General features: G+C 41.5%; 1 protein-coding gene across 2 annotated transcripts; it reads left to right on the forward strand.

Annotated features, from left to right (window-relative positions):
- The first annotated feature begins 7,208 nt into the window (after window positions 1-7,208).
- LOC115364068 (ral guanine nucleotide dissociation stimulator-like 1) lies at window positions 7,209-23,548 on the forward strand. Of its 2 annotated transcripts, none has more exons than XM_030058480.1 (17): window positions 7,209-7,622; window positions 10,056-10,345; window positions 11,195-11,239; window positions 11,834-12,033; window positions 12,387-12,544; window positions 12,662-12,910; window positions 13,594-13,697; window positions 14,134-14,218; window positions 15,204-15,275; window positions 16,113-16,199; window positions 16,954-16,986; window positions 17,429-17,550; window positions 18,921-19,010; window positions 19,642-19,771; window positions 20,382-20,717; window positions 21,214-21,328; window positions 21,455-23,548. In XM_030058480.1, exons 1-17 carry the CDS (start codon window positions 7,599-7,601, stop codon window positions 21,592-21,594), a joined length of 2,280 nt encoding a protein of 759 aa, XP_029914340.1. In that variant the 5' UTR covers window positions 7,209-7,598; the 3' UTR covers window positions 21,595-23,548. The 2 variants fall into 2 exon arrangements, with proteins under 2 accessions (XP_029914340.1, XP_029914341.1); XM_030058481.1 differs by having other exon boundaries at window positions 12,390-12,544.
- The last annotated feature ends 3,111 nt before the right edge of the window (window positions 23,549-26,659 follow it).

Here is a 26,659-nt window from a genome sequence, read left to right on the forward strand (position 1 = left end):
TGGGTATAATAGCCAAATATATGATGCAATTTCACAGGATTGGGCGCACCCTGTTCAAATCCTGTTCCCTCACAATGTTCCTATATTCCAACATGTCAGTGATCCATGGACACTGCTTAACCAATTAAAGGAGGGTTTTACGAACGCTAGAATTATGTCAGACACCTTCTGTATCCTCCCGAATCGCCATATCTAAACATCCCTTAATGTCCCACTACACAGGGTTCAGGGGTTGTGTGACGACAATTCAAGGCGGACTTATTCCTACAACAAAGAGAGGGCCTGTTCTTTATTAGCTACATTATAATCATATTTCTGTATGCTGTGCACAGCGGGACACAAAACAGGAAATACCAGGATAAGTTTCAACAGCAGTGATCAATCGAATAATAATATAAGTTCATTCATTAAGATTAACCCCCTGAGATGAATCATCTCATTTTTGAGGGTGTGTGTATAAAAAAAAAAAAAAAATCCCAGTGATCTTGCCTCTCAGTGACTGGTATAACATCACTGTCATTGTGTTGTTTGGCATGGTAACAAGCCTTTTGTGGTTCACAAAATACAAAACCTCTTGAGGGGTAATCATGGGATCGACCTGCATTTTGCTTTTTATCTCATTATGCCGCACCTCTGCCAGAGGTCCTATTCTCTCAGCGTATAGACTCAATGACAGTTTCTCAGCCTCACACCTTAAATTTCGTGTGAACACAGAACACGGTACAAATGACTAAATAACAGTAATACACACAGTTAACTTATTAGTATCATGAATGTTCCCACAGAGCGGCTTCAGTTTCTGTTATTTGCAATCAAACAGCGAGTGTTAATTCAGGAGTTAAATCACAGAGGATGCTGTTTGCTTAGTAGTGGTTTTGCGTCAGCAGTCCCAAGGGGTAATGACGTTCATTGGCTAGTGAGGGTTTCCTTTCATTCCCTGGAGAATGCCTGAGTGGCCTGAGTGCTTGCTGTAGTCCTTGAGTCTGAATGGAATGCACTTGATGTGTGCCACTGTGGCCCTGGCAACCCTAACAATGATGGCCAGCTTATTAGGAATATCACTGTGGAATATTTTCCAGCAACTGTAATATCAGTTTGGACCATTGTCCATAATTTAAGAGGAATATTTAAGATTTTTGTCAAGTGTGAATAGGGCAAATAACTTAAAGACCTGAGTATGTTAATGGCATAGTCTAACTGTTTATGTGAAGCAAAAGAAAGAGGCTTTCCCTCAGAGCAAGAGGAATGTTCCCTTGAACCAAGAGGCTGGCAGTCAGTGGGATGAGTAAATCACAGCTCATGCAACCTCTTAAACGCAAGGAATTCCACCTAATTCAGCACAAATATTTTTATTAGCAGTAATATTTCTTTGTTTTCTATTTTTCCATTTGTGGAAAAACTGTTCAAATTAATGTAAAACTGTTCAAATTAATGTGCTGGATTCAGAGGTTCTCAGAGCCTCAGGTTGCCTTTTCAGTCATCCAATTTACTGGAGCCCACAGTCTGCATAGTTTTAGTCTCATACTTTATTCCAAACCCATCCACTTTTTAAGATGGTCTTATCTTTCATGATTTTTTTTTTTTTTTTGTCTGAGGAGAACCCATGAAAAGAAATGGAGCACACGATGGCTTATAAAATAAATTCCTTGATACTGATATAGGATCAAAAGGACTGTTTTTTTTCCTCTGCTTGGAGGACAAAACCATGCTTAGTTGTGCAAGACTCTAAGATAAAATATAAATTATATATATGTACATGCTGAATAATGGAATGAAACCACTATTCAGTTTAACTTTTAGTCTAGGCATAAACCAAATTCAGAAAACCAAAGAACATAAAATGTATCTCCAGAAGTGAAGGTCTTCCCTAGTCATGAGGCTCATGAATGCTAGGATTTTCAAAAAGGTATTTGTCTCTCACTCTGTGTAGATAAAGAACTGCCTGTCTACATTCCTCACCACAGCTGTAACCTTTGTGCTTCTGCCTTTCTCTTAAATCTCCAGCCTGCATTCTGTGAAACATCTCTATGACGAGTTCGTATGGCTCGCTTCCATTCCATCGGATCACTGACTCAAGCGTTTGGAGCTTCTTTTTTTTTTTCCTGCCATGTGCAGTGAGTTCCTTGTATCCTCCTTTTCAGAAAACACTTTCTCGTTAACCACCACTATGTGATGTCAGATAGCATTTAAACCTTGGGCTGTGGTAACTTAATGCCCATTACTCCATACAAATCAATCATAAAACTTTTTTTTTTTTTTTTTTTTTTTTTTTTTTTTTTTTTAAAGACAACAAGATACAGTTACACCTAATAACCTATTCATTATTCTAAAATGCACACTTCTTTTTTGAAATTATAACAGACAGGTTCTCTGTCCAAGCCAAGGATACTTTTTTTTTTTTTTTTTTAACTATTAAAGACTTTATGTGTGCTCCTCCAGGGCTGGTGCTAAGATTCAGGTAGTTACACTTTTGTTCCTATAATGTAATATGTAAATGATAATAAAGGATATAATGTTGATAGGACATCATGTCATGAAGCCTCATACCACTCAGACGAAAGAAATATTTATGACACAGAAAAGATTAAAAAGCAAACACAACGGATGGTTTTAGTGTCAATCACATGAGAAACCCAGTGCTTTAGTCTAATAAATGCAAAAATGGAGAGTGTAAGCCCTGATGGGAGCCCCATGGCAGAACACCAACATGTTGTAAATAAAAGGCTTGAAAACATTGAGTGGACTGCAGCTCGAGAGCCTTACACTACTTGGAGAGCTTTTGAAGCTGGTGTGTGCAAAAACACAGTTGCAAGTGTGTGTTACCAACAGAATGTGCATTTTTTAAATAATGTACTTTTGGTAAGATTCATGATAACAGGAGGCAATACTAAATAACTGGAAGCAGTCTCTAACCTGATTTTAAAGATGGATTAGTGTGTTTCTGCTTTATTAGACAGTCACAGTGGAGGGAGACTGAAGGACAGGGCAGAGAGGGGGATGACACACAGTAATGTGTCTGGGCCGGATTCAAACCAAGGCTGCTGCGGTCTTAGGACTTCATGGTACGCCACCTGACTTCAAAGTTTTGACAAGTTATATATCAAAACAGACCATCCTCAAATACAAAAGCTTCTCACAAGATCCTGTAATCATGACAGGTTCACTCAACTCAACCTCAGGCCAGTGGTTTTCAAAGCAAGATGTTTGAGGGGCTTCCATGTTATCCTATGCAAAATGGGGAATATCTAATTTCACTATCATTTAATTCACTTGAAATTGTTGCTTTATTGACTGGGTATTTTATCTTTATGTTTGTCTTACCACTTCAAGTCTATTTGTCAATGTAGACATCTAAACCATTTAATACTCAACAGAAACCAAAAACAGCTTTCATATCAGGATCTCTGGGGCAAAATCTCTTCAAATGGTGGCCCAAAGCTTACATAAAGTCAACTTGGCAGTCTGAACTGTGAAAAAAAATCTGAAAACCCCTGGTACAGATACAAATGCCTTTAACAGATGACTCTTTAATAGTAGGTCTAGGTGTGGTCATGAATCATCGTGAACAGCAGCGCTGAGACTCACCCAAGCAGAGAGAAATTATAAGAGGGCGCTGAAGAAATGGATAGCAAATAGTCTCTCAGAACAGGAACCCTGCACATTTTTTTTTTTTTACTGTTATGTTTCTGTTATGTGATTGGATGGAAATGTATTTGCATATGTCAGTCTTGAATTTGCACGTGTTGGAAAAAAGTCTGTTACTGTGTAATTTAATCCTCGACAGTTTGTAAATATATTTTTTTTTATGAACGTCATATAAATCTATCTATGACGCTTTCACATGTGTGTTTATTGCCTGTTTTAATAGATAATGCCCTCAATTCAACAGACTGAAAGGAAGTGCCACACCTGAAGGCGTCAGTGGATTCAAAGCTATGGCGTAAGTTGCTGCCTGGAAATAAATTAAATCTGTGCCAAGACTTCAGAGGAAAATCTAAAGTCAGTGCTCCGGTGTCATTGTCACATATTTCAGGCTTTGTCCCACTGTGATGACAAAACAGTGAATATGGACCTTGGGATATAACACACAGAATCATCATTTTACACATCAGTGCAGGGTCAAAGTGATTGGTTTAGGAATTGACTAGGTGAGAAAACCATTTAAATAGCTCTGGCTAATTAATCCATCCATCCATTTTCCATACTTATTTAGTCCTACTGAGGGTCATGAGGAGCTGAAGCTCCAAATAATGAAATCCTATATTCTGTTTATGCAACTTGTCCACAAGCTCTCATACACTCTTGTGTGTTTCTGACTAAATAAGAGCATGTGATGTTTGGCTGTTTGTTTCTTTCTGAAAGGACAGGACAGGGCTATAGCTCATATCTGTCGTGACGGTGACGCATATCAACACACCAACATCCTCCACACTGGGAAAGAGCAGCAGTGTTTTATGGACCAGTTAAGAACGCTCTCGCTTTCTGGGAAAAGCTGGCACCGAGTGGGTCAGGAAGTTGTTGCCTAAAACAAAGACACAGACAGGCGAGGGCACACTGGTGGCTTGGGTAAGGGTCTTGGCTACTCAGAGAGACAGTCAAAAAAGCTCAGACATCATGGTTAACGTTCATGACTGGTTAAGAAAAATATGAAAGAGGTTTTGTTCACTGGTGATTTATTAAATTATGTTTGGGTTGGAATGTACCGTCCCAGAGGACAACTGTGTTTGAGAATCTGCAAAGCCTGGTGGCATGGCAACAAACAAGGACAGATTAATCCATGGCTTATTAGTTGATTAAAATGTAGGTGACCATGTCCTGATTAAGCATCTGCTACTACAGGACAGTCAGTGATCTGTCCACTTGATCCTGCACACTGAGCATCTGCCCCAGCCCACCCAGCCAGACAGCTTGAGCAAACAATAGCGCAACAGATAGCTGAGATATTGCATATAAATTTGCATGAGAGTTAAAATTTATAGTTAATTCATATGTTTATTCTAGGGCCCTTGAAGGTCTGGGTCTCCAAGCAATATGCCCTGTGGGTGATTTTGGAAATTTAGCTTATTTTCTGTTGTTGTACTCATCGGGCGAATAGGATAAATAAATGATACCACTGGTGTGCTTTTTCAAACTTGATCAATTAGGCACTGTTCTGTTTACAGGGTGTATTATTAAAGGGCAAAATGTGAAAGTTTGGCAGACCATTGCTGCTGTAAGACTGGTTTGATGTAGGTGAAGCTAGGAGGGATGATGCATCTTGTTACTGACCAGACAAAGGAGTGCCTGCATGAGGGACATTGCTTAAAGCTGTTATAGGTGTGAATATCAATGAAAAGCTTAAATTTCAGCTTGTAATTGATTTCCCTGCAGTCCAGGCAGTTAGGGTTAGGGTTAGGCTCGTTAGTAAACCTACTGAAATACAAGCCTCATGACTTGCTCAAAGAATTTAGCTAATGCATCAGGATCCTATGACCATCCCCTATTGTGATCTATATCACAGATAGCATGACAGTACAGCTGATAAGTGAGATCATGTGAATTGCAGATTTTTATCTCAGCCCTCGGAGCGACTAGACATGCAATGCAGAGCTGCTGAGAGGATAGGAAATGTGCAAATGAGCATGTGCAATAGCTTACGAAGGGAAAATGTGTGTACAGCAGAAATGAATGAAACCGGTCATGCTTATTGTCTAATGACCTGGTGCAGCCACTCTAACCTAAAGTCCCAATGACGTGACCTTCCATGACTTCTGTCTCCTGTGAAACAGACCGTCTTAAATGGTGACATCATCCTGCACTAGTGGGTGTACATTAGAAATTTAAACCAATAAAACCATCACAAGTCTTTCAACATCCTCTCTCATCCACCTGTCCCTTCAAATAAAATTGTGTTTCTCTCCCAATCTGATATCCTCTTGGTTTGCACTAGTGAATTTTTTCTTAGCCTTTATTTTTTATATATATTCTGAAGTGGCTTTTTTGTTTGTGTGGCTGTACATTATTGAGACCATTTGCTCTCCTAATTATCATCATTAAGATATTCCATGGTAATCCCTTTAGGATTATGATGGAAACAACATACTAATGCTAGTGCTAAAATGTAAAGTCTTATCCGCTTCATAATCTTGGTCTTGGAGATTTTGATTTTGATTTCTCCAAGTCGGTGCAGGAAAATGTGACCAAGTTTGTATTGGTGATAGAGTAAGACTTTGCTAGGTGGATGCTGTGACAGTGGTGCACGAACCAATCGAGGAATTTGGAATATCAAGGAATTTCTGTGAAAGGTCAAAGTCAGATAAATGGATCTGTGCTTTTTTGTTGGACTTGGAGGCCAATTTGAACTGAGATTCTTCAAAGATTGGATGTAAAATATTTTATTAATATATTTTATTATATTTAATACTAAGATTAGGAGTTAGAAACCATAACTATTAACGAAGCTACTAAAAAATTTGTTGCTGTCACACTTAACTTACCCACACTATCCTACATTGAGTGTACTGAGTTGTGCTACATTGCTTATAAATTTGATCATTTACAGATACAATAATTCTCATAACATTGTGAAATAGTACAATTTAAACAGTTATGCAAGTAGTTATCCATCATCCAACCACAATATATTAATGCACTGATCCAATCAAATGAGTGACAAAGATAATGCTAAGCCAATAATGTGGATGGAATGGCTTTTTCTTCTATAACTTGATCCATAATCTAATAAGACACCATATAGTGAAGTGCATTGGAGGAGTCTCCGAAACAATGCAAAAATAGTTAATCAAAGCCCAAAAACAGATAAAACAAACCCACCAGACTGGCTACACAACTAACAGGTTAATGTATTCTGCACTTTACACAAACAGGTGCAGATGGTTCCACTTTAATACTGTTAGGGGGGCAACAAACAGCAAATATTAGAGTTATCTGATAACCTCTTGGCAAAATAATAATTACATCAGGTTGAACTTGAAAAGCACAGTGCAAACCCATTGTGAGTTAAGGAGCAAAACTGGAGTAAACGAACGAGATTATATTGAGTTTTGTCCTTACCGTAATGACGCTACTGTCGGCGCAGCGGAATTCAGACGGCGGCCAGCTTCGCACTCACTTGACCGCAGTTCCCACCCATTCACTGCGCCTCCCGGTCCACAACACATCCAGCGGGCAGCCTCCACCCACTATAAAGCCGTATGAGTTTCAGTCAGCCTGTCAAGTGGCTCCACACGCTGCGTGGAAACTCCGCAGGGAGTATCGGCGGATTAAAAAACATTTTCTTGCACCGAGAGGCGATTTTCATCCATTGACGCCCCGTCGCCGTTTGCACGCAGGCACATTAGCTAGCTTGCAAGTGATAAAATGCTCATTTCTATGCGGACGTAAAAATGTAACGAATAGTTTTAGCGGATTAAACCGTCTTTGTAATTTTTAATACACACTTATGAATGTAGTTCCAAGTAAGCGACGTTAAAAGGAGTTGTTTTATATCAAGATGCAGCCTTAAATGCATTATCTCGCAAGCTTGGACTTTATTTTCAGTTTAACTACAGTAATTCCTGCCAGGATGGAAAGTATCGCACCGTAGAAGACCAGACGAGATGGGAAAATGGGAGCTGACAATGGTAAGAGATTGAAAAAATGGATTAAAGAATAAAGTGTTAGTTTTAAATTTAACCCACATATTACAATAAGCTTGACCTGTAGCTCAGTGTATTTCCACAAACTCAGTCAGGGCGTCTGTGTCGATGAATTGAAGTAAAAATGCAAAGTGCAAGAAGCCAAAACCTAGCTATTTTGTGAAAGATGAGATTTATGTGTGTTGCTGACATTATTTTAAGTGCTGTATCCAGTGCTGCATTTGTTCACTTTGTGGTATATAAGCTGACCATAACTGTAGAGGTCCCACTTCTACAGCTTCCACTTCACAGGACTTTTGAACTTTTTATTGCCTCATTTTACTCCCTTTGAATAACCTTAATATGGTGTCCTATTTGCAATATACCATATTCACGGTAACTTGCATGGGATTACATTTTGTATGCATGGGCTATACTGAAACTGCAGCTCATTTTGCAGCATATATTTATGTGCCTGTGTGTTTATTTACATTTCTGTACCCAAGTTAAGTATCTGTCAGTGTTATTTGCACCTTGGTCCAGTGGGCTGAGGGCAGAGGAGTCATCTTACAGATGAGATCTGGTTTTTCATTCATCCTAAAACTGTAGAACCCTGTTACTTCTCTATCCAACCAGAATGACATAAACATACACATATAACCTCCAGCATTACCATGTGACAGAGTAATGCACTCTAACTTTTCTTTATCTAACATTTTTTGATTTGCTTGGCTGTGACCGGTGCTTAGTGCCACTAGCGGCCCTGCTGACAATGAACAACTCACAGTTGGACACAATGCACAATTTCCCCCTCTGTGTATAAGCTATTAGGATCTTCTAGTTTTTGTGAAGGACAATGGAGTTTATGTGACATGGAGCAGCAGTAGCAGACAGTGCAATTAATGCTCCTTTTTCCCCGTCCTGTATATGGTGTAAATAACTATAGTGAGACTCATCCCCAGCCCCCTATTGCATCCACTCTCTGTAATGTATTGTATCCTTCTCCTAACGACCAGCTCTGTAACATTTGTGTACTTATACATGCAAAACCAAATACAGAAGTTTAGAGAGAGAGAAGGGGAGCACAAAAACTGACATTGACACCAATTACTATTACTGAAATGTAACAGAAACCAGTCTATGGATGATAAAGCAGGCAGTTATGACTGTAAGTGGGATGTGCAGTGCTCTGTGGATGAAAAGTGTGGTGTTGTAGTGGGCTAAACAAGCGGTACTTTGATTGCTATGGAGATGTGAGGAGGGATGGATTGGGGGGGTGTATTGAAATGGAGGACTGACTACACAAGGACAAAGAGGATTACATAAGGTGGTTGACTGGCATAATGAAAAGGCAAATTAAAAATGGGAACAAAGATTTCCAAAAGAAATTGTTGTTCTATCATTATTATTGAGGGGGTTACTTGATGAATGTAATGGTTGCAAATTAAGTTTTAGTTTTGATCTTTAGTAAGCGAGCCCTTACAGAGGATGAAGAGTTCAGTGCTTATTTACAATCACATATGGTCAAGTGACTGTCTTTGACCAGCCTTTAAAATTATGCAACACAGCTGCTGTCTCATCATACCGCACATAATCCTGTTTTTGAACAGCAAAGCCTGAACAAAGTCCTCAATAAATCCTGTTCCTCTACATAATAATGGAGTCAAGTGCTGTTGAGTGTTGCAGAGAAGCTAAAACACTGGTGGCTCTTACCGAGATCAAACAAGGTCTGATCTCTTGTCTGAAAATGCGCTGGAGGATCATTATGTTTTATCAAAATCATAACACTTTGCGCTAAACTAACAGGGCTTTTTGACAGCTTTCAGTCCACAGTTTCACTCGGCTCAGCTACAGCAGCGGCGGTGAGAGCATGCTGACATTTAGGCAATGTTTTGCATTTCTTTGAACATTTTGCTTGCGACAGTAACCTTTGATAATCCCGTATTTGTCCATAAACATAAATTTCATGTCAGGGTGCAAAATACTGGGAAATCTGAGTTTACAGCTCAATAGGTAAAACTAAAAAATAACAAGTGGATGATTTGCTCCACCTGAACAGCTAATCATGACACGCTAACCTGTTTGTGTGGTCATCGTAGGCTTCAAATGATGCTTATGACTATGGGACACTTATTACATTGTTGCTGTGACTCATATTACCCAGATTCACCCAGAGTCAGATTCCCCAGAGGCTTAGTGGGGTGTAGTGTCACTTGTTTGTGTGCCTTGCTGTTTGGTTATGGCGACTTGCTGCTATTTTTGCCTGCTCATGGTCCAGCCTCTGACCCTTGTGTTGTGACCAGTAACATAACTATATCTTGTGGAGCTGACCTTTTCCCAGGGCAAGGGCTACTCCGGGCTGTGGGTAGCACCCATTTCTTAGTGTTAGTGGAGGTGTAAAGTAGAATAAAACTCTAAAGGACATTATTCTCAACCCAGAACCCAGTTCAGGAGTGGGGTGAGGAGTTTGAGGATGGGGCAGTGTATGGGATCACCCTGCGTCGGGAGCCCATTTCCTCCTCCCCCAACCCCGGTGAGACGAAACCATGCAGCGGTTTTGTGCAGTACCGGACCAGCAAGGTGCGACGTCTGAAGGCCGCGCCTCTGGACCTACTGGTGAGCCAGCTACTGGACCCCGGCTGCCAGGAGCAGGACTACAGCAAGATCTTCCTCTCCACATACAGAACCTTCACCAGCAGCTCAGTGCTCATAGAGCTGCTCTTCCAGAGGTAAAGCAGCATGGGAGAAATCCCTGTCACAGTGTCACTTTGAACTGAATATAGGCCTGGATGTCAGTCAACAGTATAGGTGCCAAGTTGTATGTCTGTGTTTCACCTTGTTGTACAACTCAGAAGTTACTCTTTTGAACCAATGTATGACACTCTCTTTCTAGTTTCTAGCTCTTCTAGTTAATGGTTAAATGAATGAGCTAAATATTTGTGCTGTGGCACTGTATTTCCCTTGTTGTTAGCTCAAAGTGAAACACTCATTCACATTCAAATTCACAGTTGCACTACCATTCACACTCTCTTCTGCATTCTTTGTTTCTCTCTCACTCTGGGTTTCTGTATCTCTTTCAACCACGGATATTGGTGACATTTTGGTGTAATTTCATCTTTTCTTCTGGTTATCTTACCCCATCTCTGAAAGTACAGTTCTCCTACACATTCATGGTAATCTCACTATCAAGTAAGATTTGATGTATGTTGATTTGTTGGAGCGTATCTGGCAGGGAATCTCTCATTTGCTAGCTTTGGAAAAACAACTTTTGTACATGCCAAGTCACCGTGTTGCGTCATGGCCTTTCTGTACTTGGTTTCCCTGACAAAGCTACAATCTCTAGCCATCTTTGATGTAATAATAAGTACCTAGCAGGTGCTCATTACCTTGGGTCTTTCAACAACAACAACAATTATGCACAAAGTGGTTATAGATTGTGGTTAGCATGAGGTGAGGTTCAGTACAGCTGCAAGGCAGGGACATGGGATAATGTCAAAAAACAGCCTGAAGAGTCAAGAGCTGAGTGGCCTATTTTTGTTGTCCTGTGCCTGACTTGTGTTTTTGTTTACTCCTTATAGGGACAATGCTGCCTCAGACCTGGACAACACGGAATGCTACAGGAGGTGGGTAGATTACTTTTCCCATGGTCATCTTATATTAAGTTGCATTAATGAAGACATTTACACTTTCATCAGTTATATGAAATGATGAACATTTACATTTTAGGCACTGATGACACATTACACAGCAGCTTAGAATGAATAAACAATAAACAGTAAAACCTCGATTCATCTTGTCATTATATTCTTAGCCTGTTGTTCAAGTTTGTCAGACAGTTGAAACACAACTAATATTGTCCCTGATTTAAACATCTTTTGAGGTATATTTCACCAGGAAAAAACAATTTGAGAAAACAGTTCTTATTTGTAGCAACAGCTTGGAAACTCTTTTGCAAACTGCAAGCAGTCATTTAATCCAGGTGTCATCTACTTCCTCATGCCAGGACAGGTGTGGTTAGAGGTTGGATTCAGTCTCTTTACCAGGTCTCAAGTTCAATCCACACAATATCCCTCTTGGTCAGGGATGCGTCCTGATGAGGTGTTCTTGAGCAACACACTGATCCCCTACCTGCTCACTCATTGTAACTCATTCTGGTCAAGGGTGTTGGTTAAATGGCTAAAGTGTTAAATGTACTGATGGTACCTCTGTCTTCCCAGCCCTCTGTTGGCCTTTGTCCAGACATGGTTGGATGAGTACAGTGAGGACTTCCGGGATCCTCCGCTGCACCTGTCGCTCAGGCTGCTGCTGGACCACCTGAGGATCAGCTCTGCTGTGGCCGACAACATGCGCGTCCAGCCCAATTTCTGCTCCCTGGCCGGGCAAGCTGAGACGCTGCTCAAGAGGTTCCAGAAAGAAGGTGAACCTCCACCACAAAACCCAATCATGAGTGTTCATATTTGGCGGGGGGTGCAGTTGAGATAGACAGTATTATCAGCATTCAGGAAAGGTGTTGTATAAAGTTCCCTCTTTTTTAGACATATAGTACATTTAGCGTTCAGTATTATTGGTTTTTAATATCTTTAATATATTCTGAAACAAAAGCATGATGAATTACTGCTGCTTTTGTTCGCTGGTGTCAGATGTCGATTAATTCATCAGTATCCCCATCTGGCTGAAGTAGTCTGCATACCATACCGTCAGCATTATTGTAGATAACAATGATTAACGTCAGCCCTCTCCTTGTTCACCTCTCCATCTTTGTTTTTTCAGAAGCCGAGACAAATGGTATCTCTGCCCAGGCAGATCTGGAACAAGACAAGGAGGGTTCTGGTGACGAAGGTTCAGATTGTGAAAGCTCTCCAGATCAAGGTGATATCATGGATTTCTCTGTCTCAGCCATCGCAGAGCAGCTTACCCGACTGGACTCTGTAAGTGACACAAAACACTTCCTTGCCCATGTTGTGCTAACAGACTTGGAGCTACGGCAGTTGGACACTTCGCTGAAAAAATCAAAAGTTTATTGATTAATTGTCTCTTTGCTCCAGGCTCTTTTTGTCAAAGTGGTGCCCTTTCAGTGTATGGGCTGTGTGTGGTCCCAGAGAGACAAGAAAGAAAACATGTCTCCCACCATCCGGGCCACCATTGCCCAGTTCAATGCTGTCACTAACCGGGTCATCACCTCCCTGCTGTGCCAGCCTCCCGCTGGTAGCCCAGGCCCGAGCCCCTCCCGCAGGCTGCCCACCACGCCGGTGCAAAGGGCCCGCATCATTGAGAAATGGATCAGAGTAGCACAGGTCAGCCATGCTATATAATGACCAGTAATTACTCTCCATTCCAATACTGACTGTATTTCTGCATGGCATGGTGTGTTTCCTTTCAACTGTTATGCAAAAATGAGCTAAAACAATGTGAATAATAATACTAACTAACTTCCATCAGCTGGAAGTTAGTTAGTATTATTGTAGCATGTACATGAAATATAGCCACATCAGAAAATGCATCCACTGGAAGTCTTTCAAGAATTGATTTGGACTGGGCAAATTGCTGTGCTTCTTTGGCATCAGCTGTTGTTGGCAAGATTTGCAAACACAGAAATGCATTTGGGAGTAATGTAATGCGGCAGCTAATGGCTATACAACCATGACTGACACCTCATATATGGGAGTGGAGGTGTGTACCACTTTGCTGGGGAGTCATTGTGGGTATACTTTAACAGCAACTTTTGGCAAGTCGTCTTATTCCCCTGCAGTCAGAATTGTTTCTAATTCAGTTTATTCCAGTATTTGTAACAACAAAAATAAGCATTTAACATTGAGCATTTCTAATTGAAGGAAGCCCAGATGCTGTGACTGTGACTTCGAATCATTAAACCACTTTGGAGGAATCTAAACGGAACCACAAAAAAGCAGAGTAACGGAAATGTTTCACTTGAAATGAATAGAAAGAAATGAATATTGATCAGTTGTTTGCTCTACAGGAGTGTCGCCAGCTGAAGAACTTCTCTTCTCTCAGAGCAATCCTGTCGGCCCTTCAGTCTAATGCAGTTTACAGGCTGAGAAAGACCTGGGCTGCTGTTAGCAGGTAGGCACAAGAACATAGCTGGCAGGGTCATTGACATTTAAAAGGCAATGATTTGGCCTGTCTCTGCGGCTGTTTTATTGAATTCTACATAATCATCCTTTAACGAGGGCATTGAACCCTCATCAGGTCAAATTTTAATGTCACTGAAGGTGCAAGTGAGAAAATGTCTCTTTGGGATGTCCCATAATTCATCTGATATATGACATTCCAGTGAACAATTATAATGTCAAGGCTGTCTGAGATATAGCCTCATATAATTTTCTGGATGTTGTAAACATTTGTTACTGGGCCAAGTAGCTGGAGTCAAAATTCAGTCATGCTGCTGTACATAATAATTAACCATAATTGTAAAATGCCTGTTTTGGCCTAAAAAGCTGTATATTTAAAACAGATGTTTTTTTTTCTTTTTTTTTTTTTTCTTTAAACTGTGTTTTAGGGACAGCATGGCCACCTTTGATAACCTGTGGGAGACCTTCCCTGATGAGAACTGTGTTTTGACCAACAGAGAGATCCTGGTTGAGGTGAGAAGGGCGAATAGATGGAATAAACACGTGCTTAAGGGATTGATTACCTTATTTTTATAAAGCATTTCAGATGAAATTATGTACATATTTATGTCTATTACTGTAGATTTTTGCCATCGTAATTCTATATGATTAATATCCTTTATATAAATGTCATAAGATACTGTGTCATAAAATACAGATTAATTTTAATGCTGTGTTTTACAGTGTTAACATTATCAATGTTTAATCTCTAAGAATACTTAACCAGAGCAGGAGCTATAGTTTGGGAACACAATACAAAGAATGTTCTGCGTGTTAAACACTGAATGTCTGGAAACAATTCTCTTGCCAAGTTTTCAGTGTGCATAGATTTTCTACTTTCAAGTTAATGTTTATAGGGAAATGGTTTAACAGTGTTAATAGGAAGCTAGTGTCCTTAGGCACACAGAGGTTGTTCCATTTTTTTAGACTCCTCCCAAGTTGCATCAGAGGCGCCTTGTGTCTAGTTACAGTGAAAGGACTCATTCGTCAACAGTACATTTTGTCCTCAATATCCAGGCAACTTCCACTAATATGTTCAAACATATTACCCACAGGCAATGCTTTCAAGTGTCTCGCACCTTTTTATTTTATTGTTCTCCTCTGTTCCACTTTGCATTGTAGTAGATTTCAGGCACTCCTTTTGTAAAGGAAGCTTTTATCTGTGTAAACAACATCACTCACTTACATACTTAAGCCCTTACTTTGTATTGCTTTAGACAGACAACAGTGTATACACATATACCCACATACTGTGTACCAAAACCAGACCTGATCCTTTTTATGTCAAGCCCTCCAGAGGCAGGTGTGCTTGCATGTATGCATACACAAACACACACACACACACACACACACACACACACACATACACACACACACTGATTCATTGATTTGACAACGTGACCCTGTATGTGCCCATAACCTTCGGCTGAATATAGCTCTATATGACCCACTTTCATAGAACGGAGGCCAACCGAATGTGGATAACATTTCTCCGAAGATATCCAAGCGGTGTCCAATCCCTAGACAGATGGTAAGTCGTACCTCAGGGTGAGATGTTTTGCACACGAGATGAAACCTGCTACAAGTCTCTGAGGTCTTGTTCAGCCCAAATGTTGAGCAGTAATCTTCAGTTACAAAAAAATGGGTTAATATACAGCTGAAATAATACAAAAAATGGAATTGCATGGCCATCATAGAAAAACTGTTCAGCTAATCTTGTAATCCTTTACTATTCAAGAAAAAGGAAGGAAGGGAGGATTCTGGTATTCTCTATAGTTTGCATAAGGCGTGTTTTAGATTTAGCTTTCAAGAAGTCACATGCAGAGTCCCGATCCTGCCATATTATACAACTGTGTAAAACCACATGAGACGCTGATTTTCCTCCAGTGAGGGAGGAGGATCCCTGGCATGGCAGAGACTCAAACCTATCTTTAGCCCTCTCCAATGTCTCTGACCAGTTTCAAATGGCCTCAGATTACCAGGATTAAAGGACAGTAATAATAGACTAGACAGGGGTCTTTTATGAGTCATATGCACATTCTCCTGGGCCGTAACATGAACCTGCAGTGCTGCTGCTCTGATACATAAATCCACTCTCTCATGCAAACCCAGTTGTTCTTGATGCTTTTTGGTGCAGCTGAATATTTATGGAAGAAAATAACACAGAAAATTGATTGCTTGCAAATGTGACTCGAAGCCAGAAAAAATCTAAAAGTGCAGCTAAGCAGATTCTGTGGTGTTCTAGTGTTACGCCACTGCTACTTATGGAAACTTCTGCTCCCTGCAAAGCTTTACTTCTGCTGCCAATGAACTGTGTGTGTGTGTGTGTGTGTGTGTGTGTGTGTGTGTGTGTATTGTGTCTCTGCAGAGTACGTCTAGTGGAGTGGTTCCCTACCTGGGCACGTATCTGACTGTCCTCACCATGCTGGACACCGCCTTGTCAGACACTGTACAGGTACGTACTGCACCTGAATTCCTGTGTAATGCACTGGTTTGCCACTGAAGTAAAATTAAAGGAACAGTTCACCTGAAATACAAAAAAGACTAACCCCTATTGCATTCTATCTGGTTTGCTGCATGGGTATTCATTTGTGGAGCTCAAAGTGTGAAAAATGTGAAAAACTCAACAGCTCTGGCTCTTTACAAAAATGACAACACAGATACCTGACAATTAATCTACGGCCCTTGGGGGCAAGGGAGCAATCAATCTTGCTGAGGAACACCAGCAAACTGTATCTATCCTCCTTTAAGAAATTAAAGGTGGATTTCTGATTATTTGAACTCCACAAACCAATATCCATCCAGTCCCATTGTATTGGGGTGCTGGGAGACAGGGAAGATTGCAGCAGATCGGAAACCTCACTAAACCACACAGAAACCTTCTGGGTGGATAGATTGCACTCAGGCTGGGGAAAAAAGTTTTTCTCCCTTCTTTGTTTTTTGGTTGAAGTGCTCCTTTAAAGTAGATATTAACACTTTCCAATCAGTTTTTTTGGGATTAAACCAGACATTTAGCAAAGAACATATTAGAGTAAATGTTATTTTCCCTGTCAAATAAGGTTTCAGTTGGTACAAATTGAGGACTCCTCACAGTAGTGTTGCTTCCATTTTGCCTAAGTTCTCTGTGCAGTGTTTTTCACTGTCTGGTGTCACAGATATCTTGTAGTCTCAATAAATAAATAAATATTCACTATGTGCTCTTTTGACAGGGAGGGCTCATAAACTTTGAGAAGAGGAGGAGGGTAAGTAATTCCTCTTTTTGTCAGCTTGCATATTTTCTTTTATTGATTCATTTTATTTACAGCAAGAAGCACACATTATAAAGGTGTCCAACAAATGGTTCATGTCATGTTATCACCACTGTTTTTTTTTTCTTTTCTGTGGGTGTCCTGTGGCTAGGTGTGTATGTTAGTGTTGGCCAACTAAATAGAGCTCACAGTCCATTCTTTGACACCTTTTCTTTAGCACTTGACATGCTTAACGGGAGAGGCCAGCACCTTCAGCGCTGTTTGTGCCCTATTTTCTGAAACATTTTTCCTTCTCTGAAAGCCTGTACTACAGCTTCAGGGTTTGTTCAAAGCATCACTGTGTTCTGTTGCTCAAGGCACATTATATAACCACACAGGTGACCTGTGATCTGTCACTCAGGTTTACCTTTTTTTATTGCCCTCTCTCTCCCTACAGGAGTTTGAGATTCTGTCACAGATTCGGCTGCTCCAAGCGTCCTGTTCCCAGTACAGCCTGCCCCATCACCCCAGGATCGCTGCCTGGCTGCAGGGACACAAGCTGCTCACTGACCAGGAGAGGTGAGGTGGAGCAAGTGTCAACATGCCAAGACACATCCCTTTGTACTTTTCTTTTGACGAACATCACAGGAGTGCACCTCTTTTTTTTTTTTTTTTTTTTTTTAAATCTCCCTGTTTTTGTAATTCAATGAGCAGAGAGATACTTGTGACAGGTTATAGAATGTAACTTCCTTAAGTCCTAGTAACAGGTAGTTGAATAATCTGAAATGTGCTTTGTAAGAGAATTTTCTGCTTTGGACAAATAAAGGTGTGTAGGTTCCTAAGAAAAACACTCTCTGAATAATGAATGTCCCGCTGAAATCGACATTGTTAGACGTAGCCAGGGAACATTTAAATTCATCACAATATGCCATCATGCTGTGGTGCAGAACAGTGGCAGTTAATAATTTATTGTCTTGTTATCAGCTTGAATGTTTGATATAATACTGCCAGAGTCAGAGCTTTGTCATATGAAACCATTGTGGCTTCTCATTAATTTTTTAAAGTAATAATCTGTGACATTGTCATCCAACAAAATTTATGTTTTGCCTCTCTGTTTCACTGATTCATAAAACACTGGAGTGACTCAGCCTATCCCCATTACATGAAGGCTTTTACTTCAGCTACATTTGCTATTATTAACACCTGCTGGGGTTGGGTAGATTTTCCCAGCTAGAATCCTCTGCCACAAAGGAAGTGGTTTGTTTGGAATAAATTGAAGAACTGGGTAGTTAATGTAGCTTTGGGCAGCTGCAGTCATCATGCCTGAACACACAGAAAAGACCAAAGAAACTAGCAATTTGCCAAAAAAAAAAGTGGTCATAGTACTTGTCCAGCCTGGTCGCCACGAAAACTACCGGCATTTTAGGTTTCTGTAAACCAACGATACGTTGAAGTATCACTGCCAGGTTTCATGGCGTAGTATAAAGCAAGCAAAAAACACCTCGTTAGTAGCTGCGTGGAGATGGCACAAGCAACAGTGGCAGCCAGTTAGTGAACCTTAACCAGCGAGCTAACGTTAACCATGACCAGAAACCTTTTCCTAACCTTAACCATGACCTTTTCCTAGCTTTTACCAGGTAGTTTTGGTGGCTGACGTACAAACCAAAGTGGCTGAAGTAATGTCACGTGATGTTGACACAGGCTCCACCACATTGGCTATAAGTCTAAATGTTGATATGCAACTGGGTTGAGTGGCCACACAGTTTGATTGTCAAGTGATCTCTGGGAAGTGCAATTCAAAAAAACACCACAGCAATGAGCGCGTAAACACCAATGGTGTCATCAAAAAACAAACAAACAAAAAAAGCATTATCTCTATAAGTGCCCCAGGACTGAGCAAGCTAAATGTAAAGCTGTGGTAGCAAATATTTACTTTGGTTTGGTTACAGCTACGAACTGTCAAGAAAACTGGAGCCTCCGGTGGATCTGTCCTCTCCAACGTCCTGGAGCCACCGCACGCTCACAAAGAAACTCTCCTCGTGAGTAATGTACTATAGCCTAATCTACATACTGTTGACACAAGCATAGTACAGGATGTACATTATATGCACTTAGACACACCTGAAAGCAACAGACACACTTTGAAGTCACAGCTGACCGTGGCTGTCAATTTGTGCAGGCCTCTGTCTGAATTGAGTTACCTATGACATCACTTGAAAGGACTCCGTTTTTTTGGAGTACTATGTGCTGTCCCCTTGTTTAGAGGCATTGTTATGCAACACACAAGAAAGTAAGAGACAAGCACATGCTCCAGTTGTGCACTCAGACTTCCCAGGACATTAATGCACTTATTTGTTTGTTTAATTAATTATTTAAAGGTGCACTTAACAAAACTGCTGAATGTCAGGACTGCTCGGACTGAGCTGACAAAAAATGTGGACTAAGCATGAAATGTGATGGTTTCTCATCATCGGCCTGACTGATTAATTCTGTGCTTATTCCACATTTTTTACAGTTTGAGTTTAAATGGTCTCCTATCCAATCAAAGTTTCCATAGTGCACCTTAAAATGGTGCATTGTAATAAACCTGTGATTTAATATTATAAGTAAAGCTTAAGCATAATGTATTTGATCCTTCCGCACACACTATAGCTGTGTCTCTGTCTTCAGCCTTCTGACAGGGAACGAAGGATCTAAGAAGCTTCTTGCTGACCAGATCAGCGTGTCGTCTTCTGGATCCAGCGGGTCTGAGATGGAGGACATGTCTTCACCAAATTCGACATGTTCCATCAGACTGCAGGTAACCAGCTGGTGTGTGTGTATGTGTGTGTGTGTGTCACATTATGTCATATCCTTTTTTTCCATGTCCATCCCTTGTCCTCATTTGTGCCATCAGTGGTGTCCTTGTTCAAAGCTTTGTCATGCCGTGCCTTCCACCAATGGATGTCTGTGTTCAGCAAAACATCCACTATTTACACTTCACAAACAAACATCCCCTTCAAGCAGTCAAACAAACCCTGAAGCATTTCTAATGAGCAGCAAAATACACTGAATGGCCTTCATTTCAAATGCAGGACAGTTATATAATGTCCCATCGGAACAGGTTCTCACGATGGGATCAGCTCTAGCTCGTGTTCAAGACAAGTGGGTTTTGCATTGAGCAGGTCCTTGTTTATTTGATGAGGCACAGATCCTGCTGCTGTAGCATGACTCGATACCTTAGTCGTTCCCTGCAGAAAAATCAATTTCTTGAACGGACAAGCTCCCAAAGTGCTATAATTGGCCATGCTTCAAGTGGCACTCACTAATTTTCTGTTTACCTCATTTCTTTATTGCTTCTCCCCCCTTTTCTCTGTCTTTTCACATCTCCCTCTCTTCTATAACGCTTATTTTTTCTTGTCTCTCTACAGTCCCTGTCCAGCTCTTGCAACAACGTATCAGAAGCCCTCTCGTCCTCCTCTTCTTCCTTCTCCTCCTCATCGTCCTCCTCCTGTGGCTCATCCACTGCCTCCTCTCCGGACTCCTCCTCTCCCTCCAGCTCTTCCTCCAGCTCCCAGCTCATTCTTTGCTCTCCAGCTACGTCCTGCGGCGGTGCTCGGCCAAAACCAACCCTGGCCTCCCAGCACAAGCGCTCCGTGTCCATGACCTCCCTACCTGTTTATAATCGCCAGGTGGCTGACTCCTGCATAGTCAGAGTCAGCGTGGACCTGGGCAGCAACAATGGCAACATGTATAAGAGCATCCTGGTGAGTTTATACCGAGGGTTTGAAAATGCTTTTTTTAAGTATCTAAAGAGACAAATTTTAAATGGGGCAAATAAATAATGGAAGTATTTGAGATGTGTTTGTAAGCTAAAAGAGTGACTAAATCGATTATTTGTGTCCACGTATGTGCACTAGACCATTTAGAATGGGCTTAGGGGATCATGCACTTTGCTCTAACTCTTTAAAGGGACACTCCTTGATTTGTATTAGTTGAGAACATAGTGAAAAAAAATACTTTAAATTCAAGAGCACCCTTCCTTGTATATCTTTTATGGATAGTTGTAGTCCTTGATTGGGGGCGAAATTTGCGCTCAATAATTCTCTGTAGTGCAAACAAGGAGTTTCCCTTTAAGATCTTAATACAAGGTTGGAATGAACTTTAGAGGTTGAACAAGGAAACACGATCAACGTCAATGACTTCCTGCTTCTTGTAGGTCTGTGTGTTAATTTTGCTTGTAACTTTCTTTGTCCTTCATAGTTGACCAGCCAGGACAAAACTGCCCAGGTGATCCAGAGGGCATTGGAGAAGCATCACCTTGAACACATGAGCTGCAAGGAATTCACCCTCTCACAGGTCATCTCCCAGGGAAGAGGTCAGTAAACAAACTTGTTTCACGGGTTTTTTTTGCCGTGCTGCTATCAAAAGAATAGCTGAAATACCACCAATAAATGACAGTATTCACTTTTGACAACTAATCGACACATGTTCTTCTTTTCAGAGTTGCTCATACCGGACAAAGCAAATGTCTTCTACGCCATGTCCACCACAGCAAACTTTGACTTTGTTCTGCGTCAGTTCTCAAAGATCCAGAAAAAACCACTGAGAGCCACTTCCAGTCTTGGACAATACACAAAATAATGCCTCTGGACTCCAAGCAAAGTCTACACGTGTAAAACGGACTAACCTGAAAGGATTTTAATAGAAAAAGTGTTTATTTTTAACACGTGTTATAAGCAAAGAGGGAAAGCATATCAAGTTCAGCATGTCCTCCAAAATGACCCCATGCTTCTTGCATACCGAAGAGATGAAAATGTGAACTAACCGTGATAACTGATGACACGATGCAATGGCACTTTATGAAGAAGAATGCACACGTCAGAAGCTCTGAGTCAAGACTGAGAGAGCTGCGTTTAAAAAACACTTTGAACAGAAATGCCTTTTTAATTCCTGGTGGTGGAAAAACTCTTTGTGAATCCCACTATTGAATCTTGAAAACTGAACACATTCCTTAACGATTTCCCTGGGGTGTCTTGGAAATGGTCACAGGATTGAAGCACATGACAGAAGTAAGGATGCATGTCGAGGTATCATCAGTGATTTTTAGCTTTTGAGAGTGATATCAGATCTCATATTAAATCACACACACATACACAGGCACGCATGCCAGAAGCAGTTACCTATTAATACAAGGGCATTGAGAAATGACTGACAGTTTCCCAATGCATTTGAGCACCATTAATACCATGTGTGTTTAAAAGGGAATGAGGTCAAATTCTGTATGAAGGACATGCAGTAGCTAATGAACTGCTGTTTTTAGCCACTTGAGACGAGATAGCCTGGCCCACTTGTGCGTTGGCGTGCCAGTGCCATCTGAGACGTGGGTGGGAACGTTCTCACCAGGATCACAATGTTCCTTGGAGTTTCAGCTCCGCTCCGCCAGTGTCACTGTGATAGTCATCATGTGAACGGCGGCAGCCCCGACTGGAAGGATGGCATTCCTGAGCCTGCGTAACCATGGTTGCAGAAGTGACTTTGATGGACAGCTCGGTGAGGACACACACAATCAGCCGGGCGTACATGTGCGAGCAGCGATCCAGCATGAGATTGATGCCGACGAGTAGAGTTTCAGTGTTAGAGCTTTGAGGCAATATGTGATTCTAGTTGTCACGTTTTAGGTTTTGTGTTTTTGAATTTATTTCCCACTGCTGTTTCACTGCGGTTCCTGTTATTCCCACTGGTGATTAATTGTGCACATTCTGTTTAACATGATCTGTTGCTTCACTTTGTGGTTTGAGTTGTCTTTTGACTGGTAGGAAAAATGTATAAATAAAAAATGAAACTGTAGTTTATTTTCATAAATCTGTGACTATTGTAGGTGTAATTTCAGAAATCTTTGTGATTGATGGAAAATGAAAATATTTAAAATATCTATGTTGAGACTTTTTTTTTTTTTTTTTTTTACTACTTTTCTTCCAAAATGTATTTTATTCAGACTGAAGAGGCCTGAATGTTAGTGGTGCTAAAATCTTAGGATTTAGGTGGATCTTAAGTGTGATCATTTCAATGATGTCCTTGAACACTGACAAGTTTTTTTTTTTTTTTTTTTCACATTGTCACTAAGAGTTGTTGCAAAGAGTGAAGGGTTACTTTTGCACAAATGCATGCAAACACCTGGTAAAAAAATCACAGCCTTGTACTCTCATTCGGCCGATTGTTAGAACCTTTGGGTGTCTTGCTCAAGGGTATGGTATCAGCTGAAGCAGGGAATAGATGTCTCATTCATTCCGGTACTCAGACTGTCCCAGCTGATCTGGGGTTGTGATGCAGCAGTGATGTGATGCAGTCCATCCCACGTGCTTGACTCTCTCAACTCCCATACCATGTCTGTTGGCAGCTCAGCCCTGATTATACTATATGATTTTATGATCTCATTAAAGATTGCTTTTTCTTGTGATCAGTGAAGAGAATACTGTGGCTGTTAAACAAAAGATACTGCTTTGAAGATCAGCAAAAACTAATTCAGTGTTTGAGATCTGTCATATCTTGTCACACTGTTTGATATCTTCCTAATAAAGTCAATTTTTCAAGCCTGTAATTTCCACATATTTATCTATAGACCTGAACATTTAAGTCTAAGGTGGCTGGTAATGATGTCACCATGAGTGGTGCCATCACAATCACCAGGTCCCTCCCCCGCCTCCACTCTACTGACGTCCAATGAACTATATGTGTTTCCTTCTATTTTCTCCACAATGTTCATCCAATCAGATTTCTCCATTTACAGTCAGACATATATATATATATGCATGCACACACAAAGTATATATACACTACATGGACACTATATCAGGCCATCCACACATTACACCCACAGGAGCTTTTATGACGTCCCATTCTAAATCCATAGGCATTAATATGGAGTTGGTCCCCATTTGCAGCTAAAACAGCCTCCACTCCTCTGGGAAGGCTTTCTACAAGATTTTGGAGTGTGTCTGTAGGAATTTTTGCACATTCATCCAGAAGAGCATTTGTGAGGTCAGACACTGATGTTGGACGAGAGGCCCTGGCTCACAGTCTCTGTTCTAGTTCATCCCAAAGGTGTTGGATGGGGTTGAGGTCGGGGCTCGGTGTGGGCCAGTCAAGTTCTTCCACACCAAACTCAGCCAGCCACGCCTTTATGGAGCTGCTTTGTGCACTGGGGCTCAGTCATGCTGGCCTTCCCCAAACTGTTCCCACAAAGTTGGAAGCAGAGAATTGTCCAGAATGTCTCTGTGAGCTGAAGCATTAAGATTTCCCTTCACTGGAACTGAGGGGCCGAGGCCGAGCCCAGAAGAACAGGCCCATAGCATTATCCCTCCTCCAGCAAACCTTACAGTCGGCACAATGCAGTCAGGCAGGGAACGTTCTCCTGGCTTTCCCCAAACCCAGACCTGTCCATCAGACCGCCAGATAGAGAAGCCTGATTGGTCACTCCACAGAACACATTTTCACTGCTCCAGAGTCCAGCGGCGGCGTGCTTTACACCACTCCATCTGCTCTTTAGAACAAGCCATTCTTTCACAAATGTTTGTAAAGGCAGACTGCATGGCTAGCTGCTTGATTTTATACACCTGTGGCAATGGGACTGAATGAAACACTAACAATAAAACAATATGGTAATGATATTTATAGAAATGTAGAAATTATATTTATAGCATTTTATTTGCAGGTTCAACTAGCTAGCCTTGATATTCCACTCAAGAAATTGCTCTGATAACTAGGTACCTAACTAATTACTTTTAATTAGTTTACTTATTGCTGTTGTTGTTTGAATGCACCGGAAGTCATCCTCTGGCGGCAGCAGTGGAGAGCTGAAAGTTTTGCAGGAAGCAGCTGACACCTGCAGACACAAGAGGACAGTCACAGCTCATGAATAACAACCAGCTACTTTATTGTGGACATTTCCCAAAGTGTCAAACTACAAAACCGGTTTTCGCAGACACTGAATTGCTGACTTAAGGGCTTCATAAAATCAGCGTTTAAAGGAAACTGTTTGCTAACACCGGGAGCCCAGCTCTTCCTCACCCGCCGACATCCTCAAAGTCACTCTCTAGTCGGAGCTGAAGGCTGCTTCTTGAAGGTAAGAAGGTGTATGACCAACACTGACACTGGGGCACTCCTCTTACCTGTGAACCTGCAGCTAACAGCCCCTACATGATGCCATTTACTTCAAAGTAAGCTCGCTTAGCAGAGGTAGATGAAGAGTCACCACTAGATGGCGCCAGCTCGCTGTGCTCAGTCGTATTGTGAGCAGACGTGTGTATTGACACCCACAGGCCTCATGGATGCAGCAGTCCCTCACTGGCAGGGCTCTGTTGCAGCTGCTCTTTAACACCTCCGGCCTCCCACATGGAGTTTACAACAATGGCTCTGCAGCTGTATCACCTGAAGAGGCCTTTTGAGCAGCGATACAGTGCAGCACCAGCTGCCTGCTTCCTATTAACTCCACAGCCTCAGGTTGTCAGTGATTTTTAATGGAGAGGGTGTATGAAGGTGTTGGCCTCCTGGGGTGCTCTCAGTCGATCCCCCAGTGCAACTTTCTGCCAGCACCTCTCCCTCTGTGTCAGAATGGGATCGACTGATGCTTTTCAATTTTTTAGTTCTTTGTCATTTCGTTAAATAGGTGAAATATGACAGCAGACCATGAGGCCCATCACCTGGTGCAGACGCTCACTTGATCAAATGATTGGCGCATTAGAGGATTCCTTTCACAACAGCCTTTAAAAAAAGAGGAGTGCGTGCTCTTTTGAGTGCTGCCGGCCCATCTACCCACTCAGTGCACTTGACTGCAGTAGACGCATACTCAGCACAGGGATACGGGTTTGGATTCATTAGATGCGTAGGCCTCGTCTCACCACACCACGCCGCAGCTCCCTGCTACTACTGTGGGTGAGATGCACAGGTCAGCAGTTCTGGAGGAGAAACAGGACGCTGCGCTCTCCTCTTCATACTCTCTCATGTATTATGTATGTCTGTGATGTCCAGCCACAAGCTCGGCTGTGTGTGTGTGTGTGTGTGAGCTGCATGTAGCCGAGGAAGTGCACATAATGTCGATGCTGCCCTGAGCACTCAGAAATTCAAAATGGTGTTATCTTTGGAACATACCTCTGGAGCGCTGCTCTGCAGGCCAGATGAGAACTTCAAGGTCTTATCTGGATTTGTGCAGGAAATCGGTGAGCAGGTCTCTAATGAGGATTGATGAGCCATGGGGTTTAGATGTCAATAAAATCGATGATCTTTGCCTCTCTTGACCTCAGAGTGTTTGAGCAAGTCGCAGACGGCTCTCCTCAGTTAAATACTAAGCAGCTTGTGATGTCAGTTTCTCCATTCCATCACTTCCACACAAAGGCTTTGTTTTTGGAAATCTTTTTCTCATCCGAAATATAATATCACAATCTTAAGATGATCTTGACAGCTTATTAGTAGTGTTTAGATTAATATTTCTGCTGAGTGTGTCAAGCAAGCAAGGTCAGCTGTCTCATTAAATCTAGCTTGAAGTCTAACAAGCAACATTACATTGTATTTACAGATGTTGTGTATGTTTGATAAAGGAGAAACGTGACGGGAGGCGTGCACTTGATAACCCCCTTAGATATGCCCGCACTCACACAGTCACCCCTATTCTAGCGAACAGGCCACACTTCAATATAAGCACTCACCCTTG

This window comes from Myripristis murdjan, chromosome 8, assembly GCF_902150065.1.
Source record: "Myripristis murdjan chromosome 8, fMyrMur1.1, whole genome shotgun sequence".
In the NCBI taxonomy this organism is placed as follows: Eukaryota; Metazoa; Chordata; class Actinopteri; order Holocentriformes; family Holocentridae; genus Myripristis; species Myripristis murdjan.